Source organism: Antedon mediterranea, chromosome 1 (assembly GCF_964355755.1).
Source record: "Antedon mediterranea chromosome 1, ecAntMedi1.1, whole genome shotgun sequence".
Taxonomy (NCBI): domain Eukaryota; kingdom Metazoa; phylum Echinodermata; class Crinoidea; order Comatulida; family Antedonidae; genus Antedon; species Antedon mediterranea.
In genome coordinates, this window is record NC_092670.1 from 40,212,652 (window position 1) to 40,229,274 (window position 16,623).

A 16,623-nucleotide genomic window follows, 5' to 3' on the forward strand; every position below is an offset into this window, starting at 1 on the left:
TAAGGGGAGTGAAAATTGTGGTATGTGTCGTCCACACCTGTGTGCATAATTCAGCCCAGTAGGCTGCAAGTCGCATGCTATTCATATTCATTTGAATTTACATTTTGTCAAGTAACATAGGGACGATTTAGAGAATTTACTTTATTTGAATTAATTTGAATCAACGAAAGAAAATGTGATTTTTCTTATATTTTGAGGACTTTTGACGGACCTGTATACCAATCCTGAGCCTTAAGTTCTGTCTAGAATATTAAACTATTTTGAGAAAAAAAAGGTGCGATGTGCCCAAATGTTGTAGTGATATGACAATCATCATGTCCATGGGCACATCACATTTTTGTCGCATAAAGTTTGATAGTAGACAAGGCTTTAAGTAAATGGCCCTTAATTGTATGATTGTCAATAATTGTTTGTATAGCCGAGAGGTGGGTGAGGAGAAACCTACAATACAAATGACAATAATATCAATGACAAATTATAACAAATACAAAATGTTTGTACGACAATGGAGAAGACAACATAACAAAACCAAGGACAACAACAGCAATATTACAAAATACGGTATTAGAACAAATTCACGAAGGACGTCACCAAATTAACAATAGTTTATAATTGCGATGCCTACGCACACTGTATAAACTTTAATTAAGGGCGTGGCCAGTAGACCTCGTACTACATAATGTTTATAGGTATCCTTTCACTTATACACTACCCTTGACCTAGATTCGTTCAAGGTAAACCTTCTACTAATCATAGCGTTGTTTTTACAAATTGTGCTCAAAGATAATTTAACATTGCGATGATGAGGTACGCGCGCGTTCCATTGAAATTTGCCGTAGGCTTGTTCCGGTCAAGGAAATCGACCAATTATAAGGCCGCGTGCTAATTTATTGTGAAGGAAATAAAGTGAAGACAATCCTGCTGTACCCTTAATTGCGATGATGAGGTACGCGCGCGTTTCATTGAAATTCGCCGTAGGATTGTTCCGGTCAAGGAAATCGACCAATTACAAGGCCGCGTGCTAATTTATTGTGAAGGAAATAAAGTGAAGCTGTACCCTTAATTGTAATTAAGCTAATAAATTAACATTACTTTTTATAAAAATGTCACGGCGGCGATTTCTAGGAATAACGTACCTGGTCATGGTTGTTTCTAGGCTACCATTGAACTTTAATTAAATGTAGGACTAAATTTCACACATGTGTGGACATACTAACTGTACTTGAAAAAATGTTAAGCTTTATTGTCCCCCAAAAACATGAAAAATGAGCATTAATTAAATCAGACTTTGACTAGATTATTTTGTAGTTTTAACAAACAAAAAACGAAACGAAAATGTTTTCACTTTTAAGAAATAACATAATGAAATGGTTAAATTAAAACAAAAACATGTGCTTTAAATTACAGTTTTTTCAGGTAAATACATTTTGTTTAGATCCAATTTTTGGTAAAAGTAGATAACTATTATGTAACATTAAAATGGTATAGGCCTATTCAATTATCAATTATTTTTCAGGGGGACAATATCTTAAGTAATGAAACGGGCGCTATTATACTAAGTGAACGTTGCGCGTAAATTCAAACGAATGGAAACGGAACGGGACATCGATTTTTCATTTTGATTATTGGCTAGTTATAGGCCTAATTTGACGAAGTTGATTTTGGTATTTTGACAATTCTTGCACAAAAGTAATTGGAAGAGCAAATGGGCTAAATCGGGGAATGAGTAGGCCTACGTTTATTTAATTCTTTTAAAATTCTTCGATTGTTCCTTTCCATTTTTACTTTCATTCACAACCCGGAAAATTCCAAAATACAGTGCTTTCTTTTTTTTTAAACGTACCCGGATATTGAGAAATAATAATCATACACGGTATCACGTGCTTTACACATTCCATATTAAATCTAAAAAATGTACCGTATATTATGCTAATACAAAAGCTACCGGTATATTAGTAAGTTTCACGGAATCGCGGAAGGGAATATTACAGTGTCATTTTAGCGACATTAGTTAGTTTTGTGACAAAAGGCACTGTTAGCAGGGTAGTCGTCCTGTAGCCGTATTCACCAATCAATGAGATATTTCCCTTATATTAACTATTTCACTTAACTCAATAAATACTTAAGTATTTCTCTTAAACTGTATTTACTTGGATAGAAGATTTTGCTAAACCTTAAGGGTGTTTCCCAAGTGTGAATACGGCCGCTGGTTTCGAATCTTGTTTTCGATTTAATAAAGTTAGATGGACGTTTGAGCATCTTGTGTGCATCCTCCTTGGACGGACATAACTATGTCAAAAGTGACTGTGACGATACCATTCGCTTAAGTGGCTTCACAAAGGCACTAAAACTGTGAATCAATGTGTACGTACACAAGCCTTCGATCCGCCGCCTAGTGGAAAAGAAACAGTTTTATACTAGTAGGTACTACAATATGTCATTCTCATTGGGCTCTGTGCGGTGAATGTTTGCATCAAATGGCCACCTACTAGTACTAATGTGAATAGGTCATTAACTAACAGTGAATTACTGTCAATTACACACTACACATAATCCCTAGTTCCGTTTCCGATTTTATTTTGGTACACGAAAAGAACCACACTAAAGGACTACTATTCGATGTATCGATCAACTGTTTTGTTGACACACGTGATGATGTAAATGTCAATTTGGTTACTAGCAATTGCATCATAATAAGTGGGAACCAATTAATATTTAGAAATTCACAATTATATTTTATGTAGGCCTAAGTACATTCAATAACCCATACAGTACCGTACACATGATGTAGAATAACCTGTTAATATTAACCGAATTAGAAGGTACAAATTAACGGAAATATTAACCACATGACCATGGAGAAAAATATGCTATGGAAACCGGATACTAATATTCAAAAAAAGGGAACTGCCGTTTTCTGTTTCCTTTTAAGGAATGTGTTCTAGGCCTACACAGGAATGAAGGATTTCCCTTAAGTGATGATCACTTCCGTCACGTGATGACAGCAAACAGTGTTTTGCCAAAAACTATTGCATATCATCTTATGAATGAAAGCAAGGTGCCGATAATCTTATGAATCTGAAAGTAATCCCATGAGCTTATGATGAATCAAAACTATGTGAAGCGATACAAGACAATTGCTACTTTTGTAATCATTCACAACATTTCGTCTGGAAATAAACTTAGAAAGAAGCGCTAGACAGGATTTAAAATAAAAAAAGAAACCGGCAACATAAGTTAAAAACATATAGGCACTCAAATTACTCATTAACATCTGTTTTTTGGGAAGGAATATCACCGATTCCTCAATTCAACTATTTTTGGACTAAAAAAACAGGACATATGCCTATCAATCGCGTACGAGTGTGTTTTCGCATACCTTTTTTGCATGTGACACACCAAAATACACATAATTATATACAACTAGTACTATCTATGTCTAAGTTATAAGTTGTTAGTTCTTCTGACCGTTAGTATGAGAAACGCCTGCCGACAAATATTGGGGTTTTTTTCTTCAATTTCTGCCATATACAAAACAAAGAAAAAGACAAAACAAAATATAAAAAAGGCAAGGAAAGTCCATATCCGTCTGCACTTAAGTTTAATTCGCACTTCAACGCAGTGCAACTTAACGTCAGCGCGACGCAAGTAATTCTACCAATCACCACGACGCGATGGATCACATCCAAGATGTCACTTGTGATTGGTCAACTTGTGTTGCGCCTATTATATACGTCACTGCGCGTTGTGGAAAATAAGCTCAAAAGTTAGTAACTACTAGAAAACCGATGGGGGCGCTACAACCTTTGACATAACAGCATAAATTAAAAGTAATGGCTCCTCAATAGAGTAGCAATAGCAACTCAATAATTTATGTAGATTAAATTCTAATTAGAAAACAAATCCGATTCGGGGTGATTTTTTTTTTATTCACAAAAAAAAACAAACAATAGCGAACATTTTGTAAACAAATTAATTGTTTTTCCTTCAACATTGACGTAAAGGGAATAGTAACTGATGATGTAGTATTATATAAAGTGAAACTGTAATCTTAACGCGTTAGTTGTTGCAAATAACCTTAAAAACGTCGTCTAATATCTGGGGCCTAATGCCAGGCCATTGCGATAATTAAAATTTAACCATAAATGTGAACAATTAATATCTGTGAGTAATAGCTAGACATTATAACTTATATTTCAACGGAAGTCACGCTATTAACAAGCTAAAACTAGCTTTATTAATTGGTTATTGTGTTTTTTTTTTCACAATTTGTTTTTCATAATTTTTGAATAACATTTCGTAATGCTTTCTGTTGATGATCAAAATTACAATAATAATAGGCATATTATTGTGCCTATGATGATGATTATAACGTAAATCGATGATGATGATGGATGGGATGATGACGATGATGACGTAAATTACGAGTAAAGATGACGAATTTATTAAATTATAATACAGGGATTAAAACGTTTATAAACTTCAAGTGTTAAGACCTATTTAAAACAGAAGAAAGATATACAGTAGCTTGGTTCACAGGGGACATAATACAAATACGTGAGCGCAACGCTGGTGATTTGACCAATCACGACGCAGTGGATGATGATCTATCGCGTCGTGATTGGTCAATTTACTTTCGTTGCGCTTACGTCTTTAGGTCTGTGTGGCGTCGATCCTATAGTGGGAAGTTTAAGGTTTATGTCTTTAGGTCTGTGTGGCGTCGATCCTATAGTGGGAAGTTTAAGGTTTATGTCTTTAGGTCTGTGTGGCGTCGATCCTATAGTGGGAAGTTTAAGGTTTACGTCTTTAGGTCTGTGTGGCGTCGATCCTATAGTGGGAAGTTTAAGGTTTATGGCGAATTATTTATACGGTATTAGTAGAGCAAGGGCTGACGTGACGCGAGTCCACAATCAACAGTAGCCTACAAGGGTAGTAATTAGATGTGATAGCACATGTAGGCGACGCCAATTATTAAGGCACCTCTTTACGAATGTCGCATTAAGGTGCCATTCAAAATTTCTATCAGAGGTATAATATTTTAACAAAACCAATTAATTACACGCGACATTCCAGAAGATCTTTCGCTAGTGATTGGTCAAAACGAATTGCGTTGCGATTACGTAATTATGTTTTGTCCTGTTGTAGTGTGGATAGTATAAACCACAATGTTTCACAGAAAATATATGATTCGAAAAAAAAACCCACACTCAATCAACACTCATAAAATAACATTTAGTATGAGCAGTAACATTATAAAACAGTTAAAAGATAAACATTCGGCACTATTGAAAGAAGCAAACAAGCGGATGAAATCAAACATTTTTTAAATAAGTTTAAATCGTTTAGAGATGACCCTAAAAAGTGACAGAGAATTACTTAGGTTTAAACACCGATTATGTTGCACGACCAAAATGATATTAATGTAAATAATGTTAATATTGCCATAAATAATTGTAATTTAAACAGTTTCAGTTATCAACTAATGTAGTTATAACACCATAGCGGTTGGTTTCATTTTTTGACAATCCCTTCTAGTGTTTTGTATTTTTTGGCGACCAGTTGATATTTTGTATTGTGATTAAAAAGACGAAATAAATTAAGTGAATGCTAAACGATTGAAACCTAGCCTACTTCCCTCTACCCACACCATGTCGTCAAAGGCAGTTCCTCCGGTCAGGGTCCGCCTCTTAAGTGGCCTCATACATAGGTTACGACAGCCTTCAAACGAAAACACATGACGTCAAATTGTAATCCATCCACGTTTTTATAAAAGTTCAATTTTGTTGGATTACGTAATTGAATGCATGTCACGCGCAACACGCTCGATTAATTTCACTCGCGAGTCATTCATTTAACACTAATTTACCTTTGAATATTAACACTCGGATGTTTTGCGCGGCGATTTAGCGATACAGATGAAAGAAGACGGCTTGATTAGATGCTAAAACCCAACACCTTGCCACTTAGTAGGTCAGTCTAACCATGGCGGTACAAATGACATCCGGCGAACTGTTAATATTAATTTAGCTCATCGCTTAGTGTCACTGATCTAACGAATGGGATGAAATGTATTCGTCTATCATAACATAAACGGTACATTAACGCTGACATTAACACTAGGTTGAAAAAATGTCAACTACGGTTTAGTTAAAATGTCAAGTTGATATACACCATTTTGATTGGTCAAAAGTATTATGACGTCATTAAATAGCTTTAATAACATTGTTGCATTACAATATGATACACAGGTGCAGTAACACGATGTTCCTAAAGCCGCTCCGTCTACACTATCAAACATTATGTGACAACAAAATGTGATGTGCCCATATATGGACATGATGATGTCATATCACTACCATACTTGGCCACATCAGACTTTTTTTGTCAAACTAGTTTGATAGTGTAGACAGGGCTTAAGCTTAAATTGTAGTGGGATGGAGAGATTGTGATGTACCAATGAAATACAATAGAGATAAGAGCTTTCGACGAAATAGTCAGAAGTCAAAAAGCTCCCCACGCACATCGTCGCGTCACCTGTGTCAAAAGCCCGCTAATAGTTACGGATGGACACCATAAACACAAAACAATATTTTGTGGTGTAATTTGGTCATCTCATAGTTAAATTGTTTTTTTTTTTTTTTTTTTTTTTTTTTTTTTTGTTAAAATTAATTCTTCTCAATCACCATTCAATGATATTAATTTGAATCCAAGAATATTTAAACAATAAATTGAAAAAAAATTAGATCAGGATGCGTGTATACTTACTTACTGACTTAATTAAAAACCAAACAAATTAACACTTATCGCGAACCAAAAATAGCAAGGAAACAAATATAATTTATAAATTTATTTTGCAAAGCATTCTTCTCTTCTATCGATTTGTATTTAAAAACACACCATTGAACTTAATTCTTTAATTTTAAACGACACGTGATGGCGCGTCGTAAACGCGTCGGCTGATCAATGAAATGATCCAATACTACGATGGTATACAGGAAGTAGCTGCACCACTGTCAACTATAATAACGACCATTTTGGACCTTGCTTTGTCCCTCCTACTGACCATGAAGGTATAAAATTGAGAAGTTGTAATTTGTTCTCAGAAAAAATTACAGGACTTGAACCCAGAACTATGGCAAGCCAAGTCCGCCAAAAGTCCTCAGTTACATGAATGCATTGTTGTTGAATGGTATGGATTGAGGACTTTTGGCAGACTTGGCTTGCCATACAGAACACTTGGGATTTGTAGCCAAGCACTATAACTACCAAGCCACAATGTGATATTAGTTTTCATTTCACTTGGAACGTGGGATGAAATAAAAGAAAAAATGTTATAATGTAAATAATATGTTATATACATTAATATGTATATAAACACACTAGGCATAAAAATTAATTCTAAACCGCCCGGTGATATATAAACAAATATATAAATTATTAAATTAATTGCTATATATAATATAAATCTGTTTCGGGTTATATTTTTAAGTTCATCCCTAAAAATAGATATGTTTGTATAAGTGACGGTTCCATGATTTGGAATAAAGGGGTTTGGGTGAGGGAGAGAGAGAAGGGGTGGGTGTGGTGTGCAGAGGATGGAAACACTGTAAAATGAGACACTCAACCTAACCTACTGTTATGTTCAGTACAATTATGTCTCCTTTTTTTTTTAAATAAGAAAAATACAGTAAGTATTGAACAATCATATTATCAACACCATTAGAAATCCTTCTTCAGGAAATAGCTTACCAATAAAAAGTGTGTAAACAAATGATTTTGAAGGAGAATACTATGCCATATATGGATATAGATAATAAGCCATATATGGATAAATGTATCTGTACAGTAATTAGAATAAGCTATTAATAATATTTCAAACATCTAAAGTAGTTGATGCATGACCACATCCAACACGTCTATCTTTTTATAACAACATTGTTTCAGGTTTTTCGAGAAACTTCTTAAAATGTTGCAGCCACTGAGCTCCTACGGCACCATCCACGACACGGTGGTCGCAACTTAAGGTCACGCTTAATACTGACGCTGTTCGAAATCTAAAAAGATAGAAAAATAATGTTTTTATAATTTTTTTTTTTTATAGAATTGTTGTTGGATTATTATTATTAATCAATTTAAGTAAATATTAATTGAAAAAATAGGTTATTGAGGGGCGGAAAGGTTATACCATATGTAATACTAATTATTGTTTTCTTAATAGAACTCAAGCACCCAGCGGTATTATTAATATTAAATACATTAACCGTATTTCATTTGATCTTTAATAACCATTTTTGATGTTCTCTATTTAGAAACCAAGTTTTTAGAACTGAAAGTTCTGAATGAATAAACAAATATGAAATAACCTATTATTATGAAAGCTCATGAGATCTGTTAATGAGATTCTGGAGGGTGTCATACACTCTGGTACCCTTTTAAAATATAATTTGAACTTTTGAAATAATCATTATGAAAATCAATTAAAACAATTGTTGTTATGAAGCAATTTAAATCCAATAAAAATGAGAAGGTTTATAATGCGAAAGACAGACTAAACCAACGGGATTCTTACGGTTATGGATATTGATATCAGAATTGTTACTAATAAAGTAATATGCAGATTATAAAATCTCATATTATTTTGATAATTTAAAGCGTTGTTGATGTAAAGAACAGATGAAATGCGGTTAATGTGTCTAATTAATATTACCGCTGGGCGCTTTATAGTTCCATTAAGAAAAAATAATTAGTATTAGCATAATAGCTTCTTGTAACCTTTCCACATCTCAACATTTATGAGTCTCAAACTTTTCCTATAATCTGAAATTAATATTATTCATAGGAAAATCTAACAATTATTATAATAAATCGAACTAGATTTAATTCGTCACTATGACGAATTATAGGTTATATGCATTGATTTAAATAAAGATAATTGATTGATTTAAGATATTTTGATTGATTGATTTTCTCAGAATCTTTAGTTATTTATAATATATGATAGGATCTTGCTAACGCAAATACAATAGCCGGTATCATAATCCGATCAAAGATCCTTCTGCGTATATAATGTCATAAACCACATTTGTGTTTTTAAATAAATTTCATTATAAATCATCTGTATAATCTATACACTAAGAAATACAATTGAACAAACAATACGGGTAATAAAAAAAATCTTATTTCGTTTCGTTTCCCAAGGTGAGACTCGAACTCGGTACCTTGAATGCTATAGACACGAGCAAAGACCACCGAGCCATACACAACTGACTAAAAATTATGGAAATATTCCTCCGTGTATTTACTATGCAGTAACCACTTTGGTGCAGATAGATTATTACATACCGCAATGAATTATAATGTTTTACTATGATGACATCTTTAAAGATTTTTAAAAATGATGCACTGTCAAACTATATACTTTTAACTTTAATATATGAACTTCTTAAGGAAGAAAGTTAATGTTAAGTTTGTTATTTCGGCCTAAGAAAATGTTATAATTTGTTTGATTGTCGAAATTAATTTTTGTAAATTTAATATGCCATTAATGATGACTTAATCAACTTTTGTTCTCTTAATTTCATAATAAATCATACATATGATACATACACTTCAAGAAAATGAAATAAAAAATTGGTGTTCCCGAGCATTCTAACGATATATATTAATTTTAAAATTTAGCATATTTTCACCATTTTGTTAACTTACACGTGCGTAGCCTGTCACTTTTGACGTGCTCGTATAACGCTGTTTCGAGTTGAAAAGTTAATACAATATGATGATATTGTTAAAGAAAGGTTATACAACAGTAATCGGACAAAAACAGTGCGGAATAACGTTTGACGCGCAGTGCGCGTGCAAAAATCTGCGCACTTATGGTAATTTTTTAAACGCTTAAAATTGCCTGAAACGTACTCTAATTTCATCAAAAATAAATTCTGAAAATTTTGAACATTTTAAGCGCGCGTCCGCATGCGTTATATGCGCTACGCACCTAATTGTATTGCCATATGATGAAATATGACCTGAAATTTATGAGTACCAAATTTTGTTTAAAAGTGATTCATGCTTGTGAAGATATGATTACAAACGTGATTTCGTTAAATCGCGCGTAGACCGCGTAATGTTTGATTGCGCACCGTGAAAACATAACCACATCGATTCCTGGCCATAAGGAATATACTCTGAAAAATTGACTTAGTTAGATGAAACTGATATCAAGATAATTGACGGACACATAGTGCTAAGGAAAGAATAAATAAATAAATAAAGAAATAAATAAAGATTCTGACAGAATCAAGAGGTTATATGCATGAATGCATATAACCTAATAACTGTAATGTGAAAAATTTAGATATTATTTAAATTAATGTAAGAAGTTTGAATAATCCATTGCTTTTGATTGGTCAATTTGCTTGCATTGTAACTTACATCCTTGTGTTGCGTCCTAATGGGAACAAGCTTAAGCAACTTACTAAGCAACTGTACGTAAAGCTTCACAATAAATTAATATTCAATTTTTCAAAAATATTAACTTGCCAATATAAAATAGTCATGAAACTTTTAAAAAGGTCATAAATTTTATTCAAAAAGTATATTTATTCAATTTATTCCAATTGAAATTTTCTATAGAAATACAATATAATATTCATAGCGTACACACAATAACACCCACACTCATTCGAAAACTAATAGTAATTATAAAAAGAGAATTTTTGCAAAAAATAGCAATTATAAAAATTGTATTATTGATTATACTTGCTAAACCTACTCACTGATAAAATGAAAATTATTAAAATTTATTTATAATTTACAATATTACACAAAATGCAATTATCAAATTTGTGATATTGGCATGATAAAATCAACTTGTATTAGACATAATGCAGATTGGATTCCGGTGTGTGTGTGTGTTTCACGGTGTGAAGCTAAACTAACAAGATGATATCACAGATCAAAGTACTGTAGTTGTAAATGTCTTCTGAGTGCTTGAATGAACAAGACGCAAACTAAATGTACAGCAAAAAATCAATACTATATAAATATATTTTCAAAAAAAGAGGGATGAAAAAATGCTGGGCAGGGGCAGTTCAAGGAAAATACATAGCTGTAACTCATAGTGGACCTTTCAAGCATCCCTCGCCCCCAGATGACACACACACACATTCTAGAAGTGGTGGGGGAATTTATGAAAACACATAATGTTTCACACTGGGTCCTCTGGGATAACAGCCTTCAACTGAAGAGATCCCCTCAATCCCCCAGTATATTGAAAACAATAACTATTTCTAGTGGGGTATTTTTACACAGCGTTCATTACACCATGACAAACTAGAATGTGAAAGCCTTGTAAATTGTTAAGTTTAACATGGAACGCAGGAGATATGGATGCAACAACATGTTTTATGTGTAAATTATCCTTTGTTATTGTGAGAGAATTTTTAGTAAATTTTAACAGATTTCGTCAACATTTGCATAACAGCATAGTTCAGCGACAGTTGCGTTACTGTACTTTTTTATTTTACGTTTTACGTTACGTTATGTTTTACGTTATGTTTTACGTTACGTTATGTTTTATGTTACGTTATGTTTTACGTTACGTTTTACGTTACGTTATGTTTTACGTTACGTTATGTTTTACGTTACGTTATGTTTTACGTTACGTTATGTTTTACATTACGTTTTAATTGCGCTTCAACTGAGTGTGCAAGAACGCAAGACATGTTTCACACACACAAGATACACCACTTACATAAAAACACATCATGGAATGCCTTGGGCCTAGACCTACAGTAGGTAGGCATGTTTAAAATATTGGGTGACAAAAATAGCATATTGCGTTGAACAAATCTGGTTTGGCTTATAGTTTGTTACCAAAGTAGGTGGAGCTTGCGAGTTGCATGTTGGGAAATAGTGTTAATTTAAAGATTTACTTGCTCATATATGTTGTTATTATGTTGTGTGCAGCATTTTATTTTACCATTTATAGGCTCTTCACCATATTTCAAACCCTTTCTGTTTAGTGGGATCTCTGCTAAGTTCAATTCATAAACACGATGCCATTACAACACTGTACATGAACATCAAGGTGTCACTAAATATTTCTCTTTGTGATACAGGTGTATTTTTAATCAGATTTTAATTGCTTTCAATCTTATCAAAATGTTCACATCTCTCACATTTAGAATCAGCATAATTGTCACCAACACTCTTGTGTCATCAAATCTGCATAAATTTCACATGTCCACCAACACACGATGTCAACCGCTTGTGTCAACCGCTTGTGTCATTATAAACTTCAGACACTAATTTAATCATAAACTTAAGTAACATTCTCATCATTTTATGCTTTACATAATTATTGAAAGTTTGTTTGTTTTTTTCATATGCATCCGCTACTTACAGAATGGGTAAACTATTTTATAATTTATCGTGCTTATAAACTAAGTCTCATTTATGGCTTAGGGAGTGGAGTTGATCAAGAGTAATGGGTAACAACCTTGGCACAATGTCAGGATTGAACCCTGGACCTTAGGATTGGAAGGCAAGCACGTTAACCACCAAGTTACATCTCCACTACTATTTGTATTTTGTGTATGTGTGTGGGACCCAAGGAAAAACAACATTGAGTTGATCTTTACATTAGTAAAGTTGAATTTAAACTAGATTTCTGTCACATCACATACACTTTGCTTTGTGTACTTAGAATGTTGTCTCATATTTTTAGCAGTAGTCACATCATTGGATTGTACAAACACATCTGTAAATGCATTATATAGTTCATGACTAAGCTAGGCTACATTTTATACCCAGGATATCAGACTTAGTACATTTGAATGATGCTTAATAAATTGATTGATGAGCACAGCAAAGTGACACAAGGTGTGATACTAACTATCTTTGACGTTCATCATCAATACATTCAATATCAACCGACGACAACTAGATCTCTTCTCTACGTTGCTTTTATTTTTGCAGTCTTTTGTCTAGGTTATTCTTTTGGTGCATTTTATTAATATTTATTAAATCGTTATTTCTTCTTGATATAAAGTTTGCGGTACACAACGTATATTTCTGAAAATAACTGTTGAGTTTCTCGATGTTTTGATCAATATACTTTGATCGTCCTCAAAAGTGAGAACTTCTTTTTCTTTTCTTTTTTTTGCCAATTTCTTTTATGGAGTTAATTGTACACATACATTAAATAACATATGTATAAATGAACACACAAAAATGAAAAATTATGAAAGAGGGAGTTTAAATTTTGAAATGGTATTTTTAATGTGCAATCAAGCTAAATATAAAATAGCAATGTGTTATGTTAGAGTGTTCTTACCCTTCTTCACAAGTGTCATCTGGTATCATTGCTTTCTGCGCTGCACCTACAGCTAAAATACAGGCTTGTGGTGGGTTGATGATTGCTGAGAAGTTCTTAACACCAAACATACCAAGGTTTGAAACGGTGAATGTACCTCCCTAAAATTGAAACAAGCACATTATTTGTCACTTATTGTTATTCAAATTATTATTATGTACAGTGCATTAAGAGCTTCCTACATATGCGCTATATAAGAATCTTAAAATTGCTCTATTATTTATTATCAAAATGAAAAGTTCTAGAAAAAGTAAATATGTTGTCCATAATTTATGACTGGATTACTTTATTAGGTTATATGCATTATCATGCATATAACCTCTTGATTCTGTCAAAATCTTTGTTTATTTATTCTTTCCTTAGCACTATTTTGTCCGTGAATTATCTTGATATCAGTTTCATCTAGCTAAGTCAATTTTTCAGAGTATATTCCTTATGGCCAGGAATCGATGTGGTTATGTTTTCACGGTGCGCAATCAAACATTACGCGGTCTACGCGCGATTTAATGAAATCACGTTTGTAATCATATCTTCACAAGCATGAATCATTTTTAAACTAAATTTGGTACTCATAAATTTCAGGTCATATTTCATCATATGGCAATACAATTACGTGTGTAGCGCATATAACGCATGCGTACGCGCGTTTAAAATGTTCAAAATTGTCAGAATTTATTTTCAATGAAATTAGAGTACGTTTCAGGCAATTTTAAGCGTTTAAAAAATTACCATGAGTGCGCAGATTTTTGCACGCGCACTGCGCGTCATACGTTAATTACTGTTGTATAACCTTTCTTTAACAATATCATCATATTTTATTCACTTTTCAACGCGAAACAGCGTTATACGAGCACGTCAAAAGTGACAGGCTACGCACGTGTAAGTTAACAAAATGGTAAAAATATGCTAAATTTTAAAATTAATATATATCGTTAGAATGCTCGGGAACACCAATTTTTTATTTCATTTTCTTGAAGTGTATGTATCATATGTATGATTTATTATGAAATTAAGAGAAAAAAAGTTGATTAAGTCATCATTAATGGCATATTAAATTTTAAAAAATTAATTTTGACAATCAAACAAATTATAACATTTTCTTAGGCCGAAATAACAAACTTAACATTAACTTTCTTCCTTAAGAAGTTCATATATTAAAGTTAAAAGTATATAGTTTGACAGTGCATACTTTTTAAAAATTTTTAAAGATGTCATCATAGTAAAACATTATAATTCATTGCGGTATGTAATAATCTATCTGCATAGTAAATACACGGAGGAATATTTCCATAAATTTTAGTCAGTTGTGTATGGCTCGATGGTCTGAGCTCGTGTCTATGGCATTCAAGGTACCGAGATCGAGTCTCACCTTGGGAAACGAAATAAGATTTTTTTTTATTATCCGTATTGTTTGTTCAAATTTATTTCTTAGTGTATAGATTATACACATGATTTATAATGAAATCTAGATAAAAATTAACTTATGTCTTTATTATTATGTAACAACAAATGTGGTTTATGACATTATACGCATATGGATCTTTGATCGGATTGTGATACCGGCTATGGTGTTCGCGTTAGCAAGGTCCTATCATATATTATAAATAATTAAAGATTCTGAGAAAATCAATCAATCAATATATCTTTTAAAAATCAATTATCTTTATTTAGATCAATGCATATAACCTATAATTCGTCATAGTGACGAATTAAATCTAGTTACATTTGCATTTATTAACTGCAAAAAGAACTATTACAGTTAACCTATTACTGTAATGGGTTTTAGAACGTTATTTAACTGGTTCCCGTTGTAAAGTTCTTGGTTGCAAGCAAAATAATGTTTATTTGATGTGCCACTTGACCACCTTTTGTGTAATTTTAACATTTTTTGGGAGTACAAATTCAGCAGAAATACGATGAATATAAAAATTACACTTTTTAATCTATTTTGAAATAAATGGTTATTATTCAGCGTTTTGCAGCAGCGTTACAAGCCGCTAGATTTGAATTCATTTAGTTGTAAATTTATGTAGAAATATAGTTTACATAACAGTGATATAACACCACATAAATAATTCTAATAAAAGAACTTGTTATGGGTAATAACATCTTTATTTGAAGAAAATCTATATCAACTTTCAATACAAGAACACTCAGATTTCACTCAGATTTCACTCTGTTTTAGTATTAATATTTAGCTACAGTACTAACTTTTTCAAATCCCAACAAGAGTACAAAAACAATAAAAGTTGAATGCAGAATGTCAGGACATAAGGTGACTTATGCACTAGATGTTATGATGAAAACTAAAGACAAATAAAATCAAACTTTGAATAAGCCATTTTTTGTTCCAAAAAATGTGACATAAAATGACATAGGTATTCAGCAAAGAATAACACATTTCAACCAGCTCCTGTACCACACATTTCAACCAGCTCCTGTACAACACATTTCAACCAGCTCCTCTACCACACATTTCAACCAGCTCCTGTACCACACAATTTCCCAAAAAACACCACCCCTTTTTCTGGCCAACCTCAATTCCCTTTCTACCAAGTGACTAAACAAACACATTATTAAAAAAAGATCAGTTTGAACAGTGGTGTTGGCAGTACGCGGCGCCTCCCCACTTGATATTGATCTCATGGATGTTGAGGTATACATGGGTGGGATCACCCACTTGAGGGCACAGCTCATGGACCATTCCAATATCTTGGAGGGAGTGCTCAAATTTTTTATTTTCCATGTTGAATTATGTTTATATATCGGATGGGAAATGTAGGTTTATCTCGGTAAGCTAGACCGGAAATATACTAAAACATCTTTGCTATTTAGAATAATAATATGGTCAAACCAAAAACTGTTTTTTACTGACACAATCCAATACAGTTGATATGAGTGACACAATCCAATACAGTTGATATGAATGACACAATTCAATACAGTTGACATGAATGCAGTTTATTCTGTCTTTTATAATTTGTATCCTACCACACAGTTAGCTTTTGGCAATGACACAATTTACATAATGACATCTTTGATCACGTAACAACTCTTCTCAAATGAATTAAAAATGAATCTTTCATATTTTGTTTACTATAATAATAATAATAATATCCAAGATATAGCGCCTAATGGGATTACCCTAGTGGAAATTGAAGGGGGATCCACAGGATTGGGATTTCATATTAACGTAGTGGGATTTTATAGGGTAAGTGAAAAATCTCAATGGGATTATCTCAATGGGATTA

At 32.7% G+C, this 16,623-nt stretch overlaps 1 protein-coding gene across 1 annotated transcript in view; it reads right to left on the reverse strand.

Annotated features, from left to right (window-relative positions):
* Positions 1–6,832: 6,832 nt before the first annotated feature.
* The window catches only part of LOC140039959 (dihydrolipoyllysine-residue acetyltransferase component of pyruvate dehydrogenase complex, mitochondrial-like), a 50,826-nt gene continuing 41,035 nt past the window's right edge, over positions 6,833–16,623 (reverse strand). The window contains exons 12-13 of the mRNA XM_072085550.1: positions 13,334–13,473; positions 6,833–8,054 (exon numbers count right to left, since the gene is read on the reverse strand). Coding sequence (XP_071941651.1) covers positions 7,925–8,054; positions 13,334–13,473 — 270 coding nt within the window. The 3' untranslated portion in view covers positions 6,833–7,924. The remainder of the gene's footprint in view (positions 8,055–13,333; positions 13,474–16,623) is intronic.